Source organism: Macaca nemestrina, chromosome 13, assembly GCF_043159975.1.
Source record: "Macaca nemestrina isolate mMacNem1 chromosome 13, mMacNem.hap1, whole genome shotgun sequence".
In the NCBI taxonomy this organism is placed as follows: domain Eukaryota; kingdom Metazoa; phylum Chordata; class Mammalia; order Primates; family Cercopithecidae; genus Macaca; species Macaca nemestrina.
Window position 1 is genome coordinate 26,601,354 of NC_092137.1, and position 18,485 is coordinate 26,619,838.

General features: G+C 49.2%; 1 protein-coding gene across 7 annotated transcripts in view; it reads right to left on the reverse strand.

Annotated features, from left to right (window-relative positions):
* The window catches only part of LOC105479782 (calcium and integrin binding family member 4), a 60,928-nt gene that overhangs the window by 37,708 nt on the left and 4,735 nt on the right, over window positions 1–18,485 (reverse strand). For 2 of the 7 annotated variants that reach the window (XM_071076403.1, XM_071076407.1), the window contains 2 exons: window positions 9,532–9,628; window positions 8,416–8,928 (listed from right to left, as the gene is read on the reverse strand). In XM_071076403.1, the coding sequence (XP_070932504.1) occupies window positions 8,635–8,928; window positions 9,532–9,628 (391 nt within the window). In that variant the 3' untranslated portion in view covers window positions 8,416–8,634. Of the gene's footprint in view, window positions 1–8,415; window positions 8,929–9,531; window positions 9,738–18,485 lie in introns of those variants that run through there. The other 5 variants (XM_011738039.3, XM_011738041.2, XM_011738040.2 and 2 more) reach the window with 3 other exon arrangements.

Genomic DNA, 18,485 nt, shown 5'->3' on the forward strand with positions numbered 1-18,485 from the left:
CGGCTGGTGAGTCTCCTGTTCTTTACCCAGAATTCCCTGAGAAGAGGCCCTGTCAGCCCCCATGACCGAACTCATAGTAACTTCTTATGGGGTGACAGATGAGAACCAGGCGTGGGAGCCTCTATTCACCAGGCATTCTCCACAAAAACATCTCTTACCCACGGTCTTTTCCCTCTGGGGATGAAATCAAAGGGAAGAGGAGTGACATTTCCCAGGAGTCTCCTCACAGGGCCGGGGGGTGAGGGAGGCTCCAGAGATGCCTGGCTGCCGGGCGTCCCAGTGTGGGGACCGGAAGGAGGGCAGCACAGGACCAGGCTCCGAGGACACCAGCCTCCTGGAACGCTTGGGAGTTTGGGAGTGGAGAGCGGAAGAGGAAAGTTGTGGGGGCAGCTGCTATGTGTGTGGAAGATTCTACGAGGGCAACGATGAGGAGGGGATTTCTGTAATGTTTTACTGCACATTGGGAAGGCAGGTGTGATTTCTGGGTAAAATGACAGAGTGAATGATCCTTGCATCAAACCTCACTCTGGCATGACCCACAAAACATAGAGACTGACAACAGCAGGTTCACAGTGACACACACGGGAAACAGACAAGCAAGTGGGAAGTGACCCAGCAGACGCGAGGAAGCAGAACCCTAAGCCCACAGTGGAGAAGGCAACACCACCCTGATCTACATCCCGGAATCCCCTACAGGCTCTGTGCCTGGGAGCTCCTGGTAGCGCTGGAAATAGAGGCCGGCTGAAAGGAAGGTCCATTGCAAGTGTTTAAAAGCAGTTGGAGTTCTAGACACCCCCCGCCCCGCCCCGCCCCCCCCCCCGCTGCTCAGCACTACGGGGCGGGGCGACTGCCCATCCCCAGCCCCTGCCAAAGACGGGAGGTTGTTCTCTGGGGAAAGTATAGCAGAGGCTTTCTCCACGGGGGGCATCAGACATGGTTGAGAACTGGGGAGTGAATAAACATACAGGTGCTGAACTCTGAGACCTCACCAGCCCTCTTTCCTAACACGGCTCTATGATGCTAGCAGGCAGAATTTTACTTCCCGCTTTTCTAGGGAATCCTCAAAATGACCCCTCTGATCACCCTTCAGTGAAGCTCCCAGTCGGTAAATCCCACCTAGGGACTTCAGCTTTAAAACAGCTTTCAGCAACCACCCTTCACTCATCATCACGGACCCTTGATGACCAGATATCTGAGGAAGGCCTCTGACGCGCAAGCCGAGGACCCAGACAAGCAAGTGGGAAAAGCACCTTGAAGGAAAAAGAAGAGGACGCTACAAAGAAGAGAAAGATCAGAGAACAAAAAGGAGCTCTTGGAACTAAATGCATGATGGCAGAAGTGAAAAACCCAATTAGAGTTGAAGACAAAGTGGAGGAAATCTCCCAGAAAGAAGAGCAAAAAGGCAAAGATGAAAAGCAGGAGAGAAAAGAGAGAGAATAAATGATTAATCTAGGATATACAGCATCAGGGTATTAGAGTTCCAGAAAGAAAGGACAAAGAGAACAGAAGGGAGAAAGTTATCAATGAAATAATTAAAGGAAAGGTCCTAGAGCTGAGAGACATGAGTTTCCAGACTGAGTGGGTCCTCCGCGCGCCTCACATACAAGGGGAAGGACTCGTGCCAACAATTATTGTTGGGAATATCAGAGTACTCAAATAAAAGAGAAGAGTCTACAAGTTTCCAGGAAAAAAAGAAAAACACACACACACACACACACACACACACAGATCATGAAAAAAGATTAGGAAGCACAAAGGCTTTGGACCTCTCAATGACAACAGTGAAAGCTAAAATACAATTAAGTGATGCTTTCCAAATTCTAAAGAAAAATGATATCCAACCTACAATTCCATCTAAACTCTCAGTCAAAGGACAGATTCAGTGGCATGCACCTGTTATCCCAGCACTTTGGGAGGCTGAGGCGGAAGAATCACTTGAGCCTAGGAGTTCAAGACCAGCCTAGGCAACATAGTGGACTCTACAAAAAAATAAATAAATAGGTAAATTCTCAGTCAAGTGTGAGAGGAGAAAAAGACATTTTCAGATATGAAAGTTGTAAAAACATTTGCCTCCATGCACCCTTTATTAGAATGCTACCAGAGGATGTGCTCCACCAAAAGTAGGGGAGTAAATTGAGAGACATGAAAACAGAAAATGCAAGACCCAAGAGAGTGGTGAGAAGAATCTGAGATGGTTATGAAAGGCGATTCCAAGGTGGTAACATATACCAGGCTCAGAGAGCAACCCAGTCCTGGTTAGAGATGTTAGAAGGCTCCAAGAGAAATTTTGCTAGGAAAATGAAATGTACAGGAAACTTCTCACTTCTAAATGCCTTTGGAGAAGACTTAGAAGATTGGCAGAGGTTTGGTGTCAATTCAATGAAAAGTACATAGACAACTAAGCAAAAATAATGATGAAATCCAGGAAAAATAAACAAAACTACACAGAAAGGGAAAGTAACTACAGCTTATTTCATGACTCAGCTCTGAACAGTGTATGCAGTCATAATAATACAAAACATTGAGGCAGGACGCAGTGGCTCATGCCTGTAATCGCAGCACTTTGGGAGGCCGAGGCAGATGGATTACCTGAGGTCAGGAGTTCGAGACCAGCCTGGCCAACATGGTGAAACCCTGTCTCTGCTAAAAATGCAAAAATTAGCTGGGCATGGTGGTGGGCGCCTGTAATCCCACCTACTCGGGAGGCTGAGGTAGGAGAATTGCTTGAACCCAGTAGACAAAGGTTGCAGTGAGCCGAGATGGCGTTGCTGTGCTCCAGCCTGGGCGAAAGAGCAAGACTCCGTGTCAAAAAAATAAATAATAATAATAATAATGATACAAAACATTGAATATTGATCTCCCCCAAACTGTCATATAACTATTTTGGGAGGGGAGGGGAACAAGGAGTGAGGAATAGGATGGATGTCAGGAAGGGGAAGAGCTTTAGCTCTTCTTAGGGGAAGTCAAAGGCTGAACTATCAAGAAGGGGTAATACGAGGTGCTCTTTAAAGATACGGAGGCAAATAAAGAAAGAATCAGCCAAGAGCTGAAAATGGTTGCCTTAGAGAAGGGGAAATGTGGCAACCCTCATAGGGCAACTTAACTCCTGGCACACATAAATAATTTTGATTTAAAAACTTGAAGAAAAAAAAAAAAGGCCAGGCGCGGTGGCTCACACCCATAATCCCAGCACTTTGGGAGGCCGAGGTGGGCAGATCACTTGAGGTCAGGAGTTCAAGACCAGCCTGGCCAACATGGAGAAACCCCATCTCTACAAAAAATACAAAAATTAGCCAGGCTTGATGACGTGTGCCTGTAATCCTGGCTACTCAGGAGGCTGAGGCAGGAGAATTGCTTGAACCTGGGAGGCAGAGGTTGCAATGAGCCAAGATGGTATTTCTGCACTCCAACCTGGGCAACAGAGCGAGACTCCATCTCAAATAAATAAATAAATAAATAGACAAATAATAAAAACTAAAAAAAAATTTTTTTTAATTAGAATAAAAATTAAGGCTAGGTATGGTGACTCATGCCTCTAATCCCAGCACTTTGGGAGGCTGAGACAGGAGGATTGCTTAAACCCAACATTCAAGACCAGCCAGACAAGACCCCATTTCTATGAAAAACACAAATATTAGCTGGGTGTGGTGGTACATCCCTGTGGTTCCAGCTACTTGGGAGGCTGAGGTGGGAGGATCACTTTAGCCCAGGAGATTGAGGCTGCAGGGAGCCGTGTTCACACCACTGCATGCCAGCCTGGGCAACAGAGTGAGACCCTGTCTCAAAATAAATAAATAGTAAAATAAAATAAATAATAAAATTTTAAAAATACACTACCATCCCCACCCCACCTACTTTTAGGATTTCTTGAAAGGCTGAGTAAATTTCAGGACTTTTTATTGTTTTCAGCCTTGGGAGTGAGTTCTTTGCAAGCTATTCTAGGCAGATAGGCACTAGCCTCTAAACAGGGCTCAGAAAGGCTCGGAAAACTTTAGAAGATAGATAGAAACTGAGATGGAGCTGAAACCTTAGGGGCCATCCTGGCCATACCTCCCTACAACTCAGGCAGGTTTCCAAACCTCTCTGCGCTGTGACAGATGGGATAAAGTGTAGTAGGGGCGGGTCTATGCGAAGACCATCTGCCTGCAGGAATCCCGGAGCGGGAGGAGGGAAGAGGCCAGGGGGGTGAGGTAGCTCTGCCAGTGTGCAGACCTCCACCCTACCTGCTCCAAGGCCCTGCGATCTTCCTTCAGACCCTGTTTCCAGCCATCCCCAGTGGATGCAAATATAGCTCTGGGCTTGGAAACCCAAGTCACACCATGCCATACTCATCTGTGTTTACAGAAAGCAAGATAATTATTTAGAAGAACAGAAACATTGAGCGAATACACTTTTAAATACACCAAATACATCAGACAAAAAGAAAACAGACACTGCTGAGTGGAAAGGGGGCATGGTGTCCTGTCCCCATGCAGGGTATTCCAGTTAGCAGGCTTTTCCTGCTCCCCAGGACGTTCTCTCGCCTTGTTCTCCGCTGATGGGCAGACCCTTCCCAATATTCCCAAGCCTGCTTTTTCCATGAGTGAACCCAAGTTAAGAAAACAGAGCTTTCTTCCCAGACCACTCAAGCCCCTGAGCCAAGTTATATCAGTACCCAGAGCTCCCTGGGGCCCAGTTCTCAAAGCCTGTTCCAGAGACGTGTTCTGGGCAGTGTGAGTCACGCAGCTCCCGTCCTTGCGGCCACAGAGGACGCAGGCACACCCGGGCCCCCACCTCCTAGCAAGTCTCTCCTTGCTCATTTTGGGAAGCAAGACTACTGCTTTGTCCAGAATCGGAAAGGCACAGAAGGAATCTTTAGTCCTCGCTCTAGGTCTCCAAAAGCTGGTCTGAGCACTAGGGACGAGTCAGTGACAAAGTTCTTGACAACCAGTGACAAACGGAGAACAACACGGACAAAAAGGGGTGTGTCTGAAAACACTCGAGGCTTCTTACATTTTTGTTTTAAAATTAATATTTCTTTAAAATAAAATGATGGTCACTGACATTGGATGACATTTTTTTTAACGTCCTTACTTGGCAAAACTGAAAGTTGGCATCTCTGGTCCCTCCTCAAAAAATATATGAATTTTTTTAAATAAAAAGTCTGGGACCAGGCTGGGAGGGCTAGTGGGAGGGTAGGGGGTGAGGCAGGCGGGGATGGTTAATGGGTACAAAAAAAAATAGAAAGAATGAGTAAGACCTACTATTGGATAGCACAACAAGGTATTATGGTCTATATAGATATATATTTTTAATACAGATACTATAGTCAATAATAACTGTATATTTGGAAATAACTTAGAGGGTAATTGGATTATTTGTAACTCAAAGGATAAATGCTTGAGGGGATGGATGTCCCATTCTCCACGATATGCTTATTTCACATTGCATCACAACATCTCATGTACCCCATAAATATATGCACCTATGTACCCCAAAATTTTTTGTAAGTCTGGGACATACTGTGGTAGATGGCACATCACAAAAGAGAGTAAGAGCAAGTCCTAGGGCCAGAACCACAGACTCAGAGTGAGGAGGGCACCAGAGCAGTGGTCCAATCTCTCTTTGAGACTTAAGGATGCTAGAACATCCCTCAGTGACAGAGAGCGCCTTCCCTCTGTGCATAGCGCTGGCAGTTAGGGAGTGTTTCCTTGTATTGTGGAGAAACCTGCACGTGCTTTACCTGTACCTATGCCTGGGACCACCTAGAGTGAGACCTTTCCTTTTCCAAGGACAGCCTTTCACCTGCGGAAAACAGCCTCCACTCCCCACTGCTTCCCACTCCGACTTGCACAGACAGTTTTGTTTGCTGTGCAGAAGCTCTTTAGTTTAATTAGATCCCATTTGTCAATTTTTGCTTTTGTTGCAATTGCTTTTGGCAATTTCATCATGAAATCTCCGCCCATGCCTGTACCCTGAACGGCATTGCCTAAATTTTCTTCTAGAGTTTTTATGGTTTGGAGTTTTACATTTAAATCTTTAATCCACCTTGAGTTAATTTTTGTATAAGGTGTAAGGAAGGGATCTGGTTTCAATTTTCTGCATATGGCTAGCCAGTTCTCCCAGCATCATTTATTGAATAGGGAATTCTTTCCTCATTGCTTGTTTTTGTCGTGTGTCAAAGATCAGATGGTTGTAGGTGTGTGGCCTTATTTCTGGGTTCTTTATTCAGTTCCATTGCTCTACATGTCTGTTTTTGTACCAGTACCATGCTGTTTTGGTTACTGTAGCCTTGTAGTATAGTTAGCTGAAGTCTATTTGCCCCTTTGCTTCTCCTAACCCCAATCATTCCTCTTGTGACGTGACTTGCCCAAGATCATGTGGCTAGCAAGTGAATCCAAACCTAGTTCTTTCAGGCCTGGCCCAGTGCCCTATCCCTAGTTCTCTAGGTGGGGCAGTGGCTCAGGATTTTCCCTTCATAAGATGGTTCTGGCTGTTGGAGACCAGTTGGAAAGGTAAGAAAGAAACCCAAGTAGGAAAAAAAAAAAAAGCAACATACAAAAAAAATCAATGGGATCCCAATCAACATGTATATATCTGCACAGATAAAAGTCTGGAAGGAAATAAGCCGTAATGATCATGGCAGTCATCCCTTGAGCTAGACTAATATACCATTTTTATCTTATTTTTGTTTTTCTGTGTTCTCTAGTTTTTCTACAATGAGCTGACTCTTATTTGTATAATAGAATAAAATCATGACCATTTAAGATTAAATCAGAAAAGTAAAATTAAAGTCATGTGGCCAAGACCCTGCTTCCCAGCTGTTCTCCAGTGAGCAAGCTCGGGGGGAAAGGGGAGTCTGAGAGTCTAGAAAAGGTGGAGCATCCCAGCCCCGGCCTGTGCACCTAGATTATCTGCTGGGAAGAGCAGGCCTTGCCCCACCTGCCCCACCCCAGGTCTTCTCAAGCCTTGCTGCACCCCACCCCTAACCCCAACAGGCTCCTCACCCATGACATGGAAGAGAGGAACAGGGGAAGCATAAAAGAGGGTGCAGAAGACAATGGCTCACCTCCACTGTGTCCCTTACCCAGCACAAGGTATTCATATTGGTTTATAGATGGGGGGATGTAACATGCACGGAGTGTGATAGCGCCAGGCCCAGACTCAGTCCCCCTGATCTTAGTCCTTTGGGGCTCCAAACAGAGACTCCAGGCCCTGCTGAGACAAGGCTATTACTGGAGAAGAATGTGTTGGGGCCATGGGTCACCAACACCCTCTATGCCACCCCTCCAGTTCGGCTCCCCTTGGGCCCTCTGTGGCACCTGGAAGACCCAGGCACATGGTCACTGCTCAGCCAAGCCCTGATTAGAATAGGGGGTCCTGCCTGGGTCAGAGTTCAGACTGACTCCCCTAAAGCAAGGACTAGTCCAGACTCTTCCATCATGTAGCCCCTGGAAAGTTGTTTCCCTCCTGGGACCTCAGTTTCCTCACGAATAAAATCAGGGCGAGGAGCATTTGACAGTGAGTAGACTGGGTGGTCTCCAAGTTTCTTTCCAGTCTTAACATTCAGAGAGTCTGGGACTGACCGGTGACCCTGCTTCCACCCAGGGGAGGACAGAAGCTTCTCATCCACCCTGCCTCTCTGGCTGGCCCTAGCCCCGGGTCCCTCAGCGGATGGCCTGGGTTTGAGAGAAGTCCCAGGCGCATGTGTACATGTGGTGGAGTCCATGCACTTGTACACGTGGGGTGTGACTGTGTGCAGGTGAGGCCAGGAAGTGGGGGTGCCAGGAAGACTGCCTCCCCATTTTGTTTTTGTCACAGCCACAGTCTCCGATTTACTCACCTTTCTGAGGATTCTATTTCTTTCCCCTCCAGAATCCCAGCTTCTCCCAGCTCTGCCCACCCACCTACCCACCCCTCACCTTTCCTCATTATTTTGTCTTCTCCACTCCTGCCTCTATTTCAAGACCCATCTTTGTGCATTTTCCTCTGTCTCTGTCTGCCCTACAGATAGGCCTGTCACTTAGGAGGGGCGGTGCAGCTGTGGCTTGAATGACATGTCTGTGCCCCCTCCATGTTCCTCCCTCAGGAGCCAGCCTCCTCCTCCCTGGTGTCCCCGGGCCTCTTCCAAGTGGTGGCCACAGCTCTCAGAGCCCAGTTCGCCCCAGACAGAAACGAAGATGGGCTCTCATTGAACAATGACAAACTGAAATCATTATTCTGCCAAGAACCAAATGAAAAATAGGAAAGCCTGACGTAGCCATGATTTGTTAACATGACATTGCCTCTCAATGCGATGCACAAATTTTAATTAAAATCTCAGGAGTGATTTTGGAGTCTTTTATTGTGTGCCTCTGGGCTCTTCCAGGCTGCCCTGGGGGAAGGGCAGGGCCTCTTCATCACAGGGATAAAGGCTCAGATAATTGTCCCTAAAGGATTGGGAGGTTGGGGGAGCAGGGGCAGCTCAGGCTGGCACTGCCTGTGAAGTCAGGAGTCTTAGAGTGCACATGGTCATTCCCAGCCTCCCCCTACTGCTCTACCCATTTTACAGGTGAGGAAACCAAGACCAGGGAAGGTTTGCCAAGGATCCACCCATAGCAAGGGTGTGTGTTTGGGCGGGGTGGGAGCGTGTTCTGGGTACTTGGAAGGTGAGATTCAGCCCGGGAAAAGTTGTGGAAGCTGAGGGGAATGAGCATTCAACCAGCTCTCTGTGTAACAGGAACCTCCAGTCCAGGAGCACTGGCTAAATTGAGGGTGAGATGAGGAGAGAGAGGATTGCAAGAGCAGAAATGCAAACGTTCTTCTTTCCTGCAGCCACTCCTGGAGCTGGAAGAAGGCAGTTTGGGAAGACAGTCTCTGGGCCCCAAGCCCTGCTCCTTCTGGTTTCTCAGAGAAGAACCTCAGAAAATTATCAGTTCCTCCAGAAAAGCCCAAGTCCACTAAGGCAGCCTGAGGAGAAGAGAAGGGCTGAGGGACTGGGCCGATGGCTGGGGTTTCTCCCTGGCTTCCTCAAGGACTGACGGTCCTGCAGGGGATCCTGGCCTAGGACCACTTGCCCTAGTTTGGGGCACAACAGACAGCAGAGGAAACTGGCTGGTGTGGGGTCGCTGGGGTGAGGATTAAGTAAGGAATGAGCAGACAGCGTGGGGTGGACTGCAAGCTGAAGCTCACCCAAAGACCCACAGGCTGGCCTCGGAGGCTGATCAGCTGGGTCAGTGAGCACCTCCAGCTGGGGCTACCACCTCCCATGGTGAGGCCTGGAGCAGGTCTCATGCCCCCTCTGCCCCTGGCCCCACCTGAGAAGTAGTGACAGTTATCACACGGTCCTGCTCTAGGACCGAGGCGAGGATGGAGGGAGGCCGGATGCATGCAGGAAGTGTCTGGGAGCCATGTCATTGTGCTCCCCTGCCTGGAGGATCAGGAGTCCCTTGGAGTGAGGTGACCATCCCACAGCATGGAGTGCCCACCCCGCCCCACCCATTCCAGCACCCATGAGCCCATCAGCCAGTCCCACTGATGCTGCCCTCGCCCCACCCACCATCCTGGACTCACCCGCAGAGCCGGCAGGGAGCTGACCTGGTCCATGGTGAGCGTCGCCTCCTTGTAGTACTTCCCAGGAGGGCAGAGCTTCAGGAAGGTGTCGTGGATGCTGAGAAGAGAGGCATGAGGGCCGTGTGGCCGGGAGAAGGAGACCAGCAAGCCTGTCTTCTGCTGCAAGGGGTGGGGCTGTCTCTTTGAGGAAGGAGACTCGGGGTCGACTGCAGAAAAGGCGGTAATCAATAATAATAAAGCGCAGTAATAAATATGTCTTCTAGAAACATCCCTGGACCCTCCAGTGTGCCAGGCACACCATGCAGGATGCAAAGATGAGCCAGGTGAGAGGAAAGTTAGGAGAATATGCCCTGTAGCCAGCAGCACACTCTACGAGGGTTTGTCGTAGGATGTCGGAACTGAAGGGGCTTATGTCCAGTCCCTCGGTTACAGATGGGGAAGCCAGCAGGACCTTGGGGAAGCCAGGGTCCACACCTCTGGCCATCTGCCAATTTCCATCCTCAACCCGAGAAAAGAGGTCACTTTGTGGGCCTGAGTGAGCCAGGATTAGAACCCAGCTGCCTGCAGCCAGCTAACCACCAGCCTTGCCAGGCCACTTGACAGCAAGCTTGGTCCTAGGAGATCGTGGACTGAGTGGTCTTCCTAATCATCCCTGTCGGCAATGTCTCTGTCTATAGGATCCCATGCCAGTCAAGAGGATTTTGGTTATAAGATACAGGCAGATGGTGAAATGGCCATGTGATCCCTGAGAGTAAGAGGGTGGGAGGGAGCTCTGCCTCAGGCTGAGAGAGGATGAGCCCTCATTCCCTGTCCCTCTTGCCCTGAACCTGGGTCCTTGTCCATCAGCAGGCTCTTAGGCCTACAGGTCCAGCAACCAAGGCAGCCAGTGGAGGTGAGACAGTGGTGCCCTGGGGCCCAGGAGGCCTGGATCCCAGAACCTGAACTGCTGTGGCAGGGCTGTGTGACCTCAGGCAGCTCACTTGACATTTCTGAACTTTAGTTTCATCATCTGGATAAGGGACGAGAATGATACCTCTCTTGGAGGTCTGTGGCGGTGGGGCGGGGGTTCAGTGTGAAGGAGGCTGAAGGGTTTGTGTGTTTGTGTGTAAATGGTAGATGGTGGGTGGTGGGGTCACCACAGGCTGGTTAAAAACACTGTCTCTAGAGCCAGACAGATTTACGTTGAAATCCTGACTTTGCCACTTAATAGTTCTGAGGCGTCGAGCAAGGTTCTGAATCCACCTGAGCCTCAGTCTCCTCCTCTTTGCAGTGGGGGTAATAAATCTTCCCCCCAACACTGCTGAGGATTAAATGAGGGGAGATGTATGAACCGTCAGCGCAGTGTCTGGTAGGTGAGGGTATTTGTGTTACCCGGGGCCTCGGAGGGGATACCCAGCCTGCCCCCTCTCTGTGTTTCTCTCCTATACTCCAGGTGCCCCTGTGCCCATGGGCTGTGAACAACCCACACCTAGACTGTTACAGTGGGAGCCCACCACCCTGACCCAGACCTGCTGTCCCCTTTCTTCGTGATCCCCTCCATGCTCCAAAATTACCCCTCCCTCGTTTAATCCTTTCCTGTTCCTCTCCTGTCTGCCATCAAACCTCTACTCTCCTCGGAGTGCTAAGAGGCCAGCAATCCCATGAAAGGAATCTGTACGCAGGAGTGAGTGACTAACAGTCCCCTATTGACATTCCAGGGCATGTGGTTTGTTGACTCAAATGAGGCTCTGATTGGTGGAATTTAGGGACATGTAACTAAGTGAAGACCGGGTGCAGCGGCTCACACTAGTAATCCCAGCCCTTCAGGAGGCCGAGGTGGGAGAATCGCTTGAGCCCAAGAGTTTGAGACCACACTGGGCAATATAGGGAGACCCCATCTATACAAAAAAAAATTGAAAATTAGCCAGGCATACTGGCGCACACCTATTCAGGAGGCTGAAGTGGGAGGATCACTGGATCCCAGGAGGTTTGAGGCTACAGCTGGTTGTGATCCCACTACTGCACTCCAGTCTGGGGTACAGAGCAAGATTCTGTCTCAAAAAACAACAAAAACTAGGTGAAGAATTTGGAGAGTGATTTTATGAGTGGAGACTCAGAAGTAGAGCAGGAGGCAGGAGGCTCTCGCAGGGCTCTGACGATGATGGTAGGTGGAGGCCTCCCACCCTGCCAGCCACACACTGTTTCACGTCTCACTGACTAGAAAAATATCCTTCAGATCCCAGCCCCAGGAGAGTGGAAAGAAACTATGCTGAGATTCTGTGTGCCCACTGCACTCTGTGCCCTGGGAGGCTGATCTCTACTGACAGCGTTCCTACCTCCTTTGCCCTTCGGCTTAAGGGAAGCTCCAGGAGGACTGGAGGTATGAGGGAGGGGTGGGGAATTTATCCTCCTCTCCCCCCAGCCCCACACGACTCTGCAGCGTCTGTGTTCCCGCCGTCTTGGGCTAGCAGCCAGCTTCCGCAGCTCCAGCTCTCAGCTGGCACCTCAGGCCTGAGGGAGTCAGGGCTGGTCCCTGGGTGGTTCCCTGGGCCTCCTTCTGAACAGTTCCTTCACTGCAAAGCTCCTTCACAGACCCCGCTGAGTGTGCCACCTGTTTCCTGCCGGGATGCTCACAGATCTATCTGGATCCTATTTCTCTATCTCTAGCTATGAGACCCGAGGCAAACCGCCAGATCTCTCCAAGCACGCAGGCCCAGGTTCATATCTTGACTCTGTCCGATGGGGAGCCAACCTCCTTCCAGTGGCATTGTGCAGACCTGGGCTAGGGCGTGATGGATGGGAGCTGGAGTGGCGTGTGGTGTTCATGGAGAGCACCATGACTGCTGCCTTGACCACGTAAGGGGCCTGAGCTGTCACTAGGGTCTAGGGACTGCACACGTTTGGGAGGGAGCAGAAAGCAGGGTGTGGAATGGGTTGGGGGAGAGATTCTCCAGGAAGGTACTGGGGTGGGTGCTGGGCACCACAGGTCAACCAGGAGGAAGAAAAGCCCTCACTGCTGAACTGTCCAGTGGCCTACAAGGGGCGAGGGTCAGGCCAGGTGCAGTGGCTCATGCCTGTAATCCCAGCATTTTGGGAGGCTGAGGCAGGCGGATCACTTGAGGTCAGGAGTTCAAGAGCAGCCTGGCCAACATGGTGAAACCCCATCTACCAAAAATATAAAAAATTAGCTGGCCATGGTGGCATGCACCTGTAATCCTAGCTACTCTGGAGACTGAGGCAAGAGAATCACTTGAATTCGGGAGGTGGAGGTTCCAGTGAGCTGAGATTGCAGCTCTGCACTGCATCCTGGGCGACAATGTAAGACTCCATCTCAAAAAAAAAAAAAAAAGAAAAAAAAAAAGGGTCAAGGGCAGTGGGAGTGGGAGTGGCAGGCCCCAGTCAAAAGGAGCATTTTGTCACTGTCATTGTTAGAATTGCCGGCTTGAGGTGATAGAGAGCAGACCAACTTTCAATAAGACCAATTTTCAACAAAAAATAATGTTTTGTAATTTTTTTAAATCCCTAAGGCAATGCGCAAGTGCACTCGGGCTCCTGCCCCCACCATGGGCACCACTGGGAGTGCCCGCTCTGGGCAGCCAGCTCTCACGGACATTCTTCATGTTTCATGCCAATCTTGCAAGGAAGGGCCTATTGTTTCTTTTACAGATGAGGAAGCTCAAAGTCAAGTAGGTAAAATCATCTGCCTAAGGTCACACAGTGGTACATGTTAAAGCCAGAGATACAAACACCAAAGCTCTTTCCCCAGGAGGCACCAGGGGCTGCTGAGGGACAGAGAAGAAACTCCCCGGCCCTCGCCACCCTCCTGTCATGACAAAGCCTCTGTGCTGGGTGCACTCACACACATCATCTCACCGAATTTTCCCAACAACTCCCTGCGGGAGAAGTGGAGTGGCCATCATTCCTGCAGATGGGTAAACTGAGGCTCAGAGAGTTTAAGGGTTGTACCTAAGGTTATACAGCTGGGAAGAGATAGAGTGGAGGACTGAACCCTAAACCAAGTTCTTCAGGCTGTGCTGCCCACCCTTCTTCCAGGTGAGAGACTCGAGTCGCCCCCCTGGAGAGTCCTCTGGGGGAGGGTGCTGGTGGGGCGCCTGCCTGGAGTTGGTGCCTTCCCAGGCTGCAGAGTGGGCGGGCTGCCCACAGATGAATTGTGGCTGCATCTCGGCTGCCACAAAATGTTCTCCTCCTCCAAATATGGATCAGCTGGCTCTAAATGGAACCCTGAATTAATCACTAATGGACTCAAAAGTCAAAGCCATTTGAAAAACTCACACATTGAGCCTGCCAGCAATCCAGCAGCCCGGGCCATGGCTCCCTTCCACATAGCCCGGAGAGGCAGGAGGGGCTGTCTGCAGGCTCAGGGGCCGGCCCTAAGACGGGGTGGAGGTCACTCCGCTGCTGACTCTCCGTGGGACCTTGGACTCGCCAAGTCCCCTCTCGGGCCTCAGTTTCCCGTCTGTGAAATGAGAGTCACAGCATCCCCCGGCTCCCTCCAATTTAGGCATGCTATGACTCTAGGTTTTCGTGCCTCTCTCTGGCATCCCGTTTACCCCCTTGCCTCTGAGACCCTCTAGCTTAGTAGTTCTCAACGGGGTCCCACGTAAGAATCAGGTAGGGAGTTTGTAAAAGGTTCTGCCCTCCCCACTCCTTGAGGTTCTTATTCAAGGCCAGGATACAGCCCTAGGCACCTACAGGTTCTACAAGCTTCTCAGTATTTCTACTATCCCAGCAAGATCAAGAACATGACAAGCCCGAATTTCCACTCCTCAAGCCCCAGCCTGGACTTGGCTTTCTGGCTTCACCCCCACCCCATGGGGTTAATAGTCCTTTGCTCTATGGTACTGCCTGCAGATAGTAGATATTTTACAAATGGTCCTTCTTTAGCCTGAAAATGTGGCTTTTAGTTCCCTGATCTACTACTTGCAATCTGTGTGGGCTTGAGGAAATTACTTCATTTCTTTGAGCTGATTTCCTCATTTGCAAAAAGTAGGGATAATAATACCATGATAACAGCAGCAGCCACATAATCGGTGCTTACCCATGTGCCAGGTATTGCTCTCACAATGACAGATTTGATCTTCTAGTTGTCCTAATAACAACCTTGTGAGATTAGGTTCTGTTTCCCTCAACTATTTTATAAGGATGGAAACTGACGCTCAGTGAGGGTAAGAAACTTTCCCGTGTTTGCACAGCTACTAAGTGGAAGAGCTGAGCCTCAAACCCAGGTCTTTGGCTTCCAGGAAATAAACCTGTAACCACTCCACCTGCTGGCCTTGAGGTGCCTGTTAATGGCCAGGACAGGGCCATGGAGTCTACAAAGTGTTGGAGCCTCCAGCGGTGCTAGGAAGAAAGAGAGGCCCTGTGGCTGGGTCAGCCTGGCCAGAGGTTGGGAGCAAAGCTTCAGGCTCCTAAACCAGACCCCGCCCCACTGAAGAGAGCATCAGGAACCATCCCAGGCGACGCAGAGTAGTTCAAAGAGCTCAGGCTGAGCCAGGCTGACCTGCGCCTGAGACATAGAGGTCTGGGCTGGAGTCAGGCTGTGCCTTGCCCAGGAAGCCACATGGGCCCTCTTTGGGTCTGCAGGGTCTGCAGTCACTGCCAGAAGGGCCTGGGCCCAGAATAGGCATCTCAGGAAAAGGCTTCTTCTGGGACAACCAATTTAACCAGAATCAGAGAGCGCTGCCCCGATGCTAAGGTGGAAAGGGACCTTGCTTTTGCTGAGATCAAAAACATGTGAAAGGAAAGTCTCATAGGCTGGAAACTTAGGGTGAACAGACCTATCTTCTTGGAGGGCCAAACCAAAGCAGCCCTGGATCGGGAAAGGGCTGGCTCCAAGACAAGTCTAGCACATGAGGTCTCCCCCCACCAACCCCCAGGAGGTGCCATCTGCAGATCTGGTGACTAGGCCTTTGTGTCCTTATGCAAGTCACAGATAAGAAGTTGGGAAAGTGTTGGACAAAGCCAGCCTCCCTGCAAAGGTTACTTCTACTTATTGGTCTCTTGAATACTTTTTTAACTGGCTAAGTCCATCCAACTGTACTGCCATGGACCACATTTCTCTATGATATTCATAGGAAAATCACAAGATACTGTCAGAGGCCACAGTGGAAAATCATTCAGAAGTGACCAGGGCTTCATCTGGCTCAACTTGGCCTTGGCAGCCCAGGATGGCCACTTTCTCCCTGAGTATCACTTGCCTTCTGCTCCCTGAGCCAGAGCAGCTGGGCATCCATATCACAGCTGTCCCCTCACTTTACAGACAGCACACCCACACCAACCCTAACGTATTCCACTCCCCAGGGCCCCGCCAAGAAGATAAGCTATTATCCGTCTGTGTGTCTGCTTCCAGGGATATTCTCCTCTGTGTGTGCATGTATGAACAGCCCTTTATTTCACAAGAGCAGTAGCAGCCTATATGTGCTGGTCTTGTTTGCCAAAGTAATACAGTTAAATAGATTAAAAATGCAAATAGTACTGTGAGGCTTACAATCAAAGTTACTAATGCTCCGTATCCCACACCACCTCTCTAACCCTACTCTCCAGAGGCAGCAGTTTCCAAGTGTTTTGCTGTTTCACTTGGTTTTTGCTTAACATTTATATGGTACTTCTAAATGCTGTGCTAATACTGCCTTTTGCTGTTGTTTTCACTATAGATATTATCTTGTGGCCTCTTACTAGAAAAAAAGAGGATTTCTCTATATATACTTCTTTTCGTTTCCCCAACCTCCCAATATAAAATAACTTTCCTGAATGAATATTCAGTATTTATAATAATGTTATATATTATATAGGCATTATTCAAACATTGTTTAAGCTGAGTTCCCTAGTGCAACATGATTACATCTTCTTTCTTGCAAGGCTTTTTGTTTTTCCCAGAGTTAATAATCACTTTTGTTTTTTTGCTTTAGTTTTTGTGTGCCTATCTTTATTTCATCCCCAAACTTTCTGCAGAACTAAGTACCTCTCAATATGGTATCTAGATAGATTCATTTTATCTTCTTAGAGACACCACTCCTAGAACCCCTGACTCCTTAATTCTAATCTGAACTGATTGCCTTACGAGCCGATTGTCCTGCTGTCATCCTTCAGCTTCCCTTCACTACTTCCTTGTAATTTGTTTTGCCTCTAGGTTGAAAGCCTTTGTCTCCCTGATCCTGGGTCTTCTTTTTTCTTGGTTTACTCACTAGTTTTAATGAAGCACATCTCCCAAAAGTTTCCTAAGAAAAGGTCCATAAGAAATGATTTTTAAAATTTGCATGTCAAAAAGTATTATTATCCTGCCCTCACTCTTGATTAATGGCTTAGCTAGAACTTATTTCTAGATTGAAATTTTTTCGTTAGAATTTTGAATGTGTTTAGCCACTGTCTTCCAACGTAAGTCCAACGCTATTCTGATTCCTGAATCTCTGTAGTCTGTTTTGCTCTCTATGGAAGCACTCAGGATCTTATCATCATCTCAGGCAGTCTGAAATGTCGTGATGACATGACTTAGTGTATGTAGTGTATGTTTTATTTTTTCCTCAAATACCTGGTGTCCCTTAGCTTTCGATTTATACTTATAGGGAGACTCTAAGATGCTGACCAGAAGCTCACCCTGCTCTTCATCATGCTGGTGGCCCTGAGTCAGGGGCCTGTCTGGCTCCAGCTCTCCCCAGATTGTTAGCTCCTGTCTTGTGCTGGGGCAGGGCAGGGGTGCCAAGTGGATTGCAGAGGGAGAGAGAAGGAATCATATAAGACTTTCAGTCCACCTTTCTGTTTTCACCTGATCCTGCATCCTGGAATTCGGAGGTTCCTGAGACTTTCTGGGTTCTCAATTCCATCATCCAACCCCTGCAGGCAAATTCTTTCAGCTTTCTGTTCAGCTAAGTCTGTGTCGTGGGTCTATCTGCTTTGCACTTTTAAAATTTTTGTTGACCTCTCTCATTTGCTGTCATTGCTTGTGTTCTCTTTGTCCTTATGGGTTTCTTTTTTCTTCCGTTTTTTTTTTTTTTTTTTTTTTTTTTAATTCCTTTACTCTCCTTTTAGTAGAGGAAACAGAGGTCAAAGAAAATGCTCTATTCTCCATGTAACTGGAAGCCCCCTGAACTTTGCTTTCTTAACTTAATAATATACCTTGGAGATGGCTCTATATCAAATGGAAAGCTCTTCCCCTCCTCTCCAAGGGCAGTCTTCCCCAGATGGATGAATCAGCAATTACTTCACCTGTGTCCTCTTCATGCAGGTGGAATGGCTGGGTCAAGGTGTACTTCTCATTTTTAACTGGGACATTTCAGCATCTCCTGCCTTCACTGGTCTTCTTCCATTCTTCAAAGCTCTTGACAGCTATTCCACATTCTCAGCTGCTCCCCAGGTTGTGGTCTCCTGAGTATGGAGACTCCCCTTGGTTTAAAGCAGCAGAGAGCTCTCACTGGTATCACCTTCCCATTTGAGCATTTCTGCGCTGCTGCCCCTGGCCTAACCAGTGCTTCTCACTCTGTCTTATTTGAAGGTATCCAAGTAACAGGAGTTGGACACTTTGCCGTCCACTCTGACTTCCTTATGCAATGGTATCCCCAACCTTACCACCCCCAGCGCTGACCCACACTGGCCTTCGAGAGTGGGAGCCTCCTGAGCAGGAGCTACCCCGGGGGCAGGCACAGGCCCCTCATGCTCAGGAGTGGTGCTGTCAAGAGAAGGGGCAGGCCAGAAAGAGCTTTGAGAACTGCTTGTTAGAGAAGTTTGCACTGAACCATGAACCGTGAACTGTGAACTGGAGCCTTCCCTGGCAGCACTCACCAGGACCCCCCTCCCCAGCAAAACACAGAGCCAAACTGTGCTCTTCTCAGGGGAAAGGCACCTTCCATGGGGATGGAAACAGACTGGAAACAGGATCTGGGAGGAGGTCATCTCAGGGCCTGGGTGGGAGTTTCAGAAGGGAGGCGTCCCTGAGCATGGCTCGCTTCCAAGGAAATCTT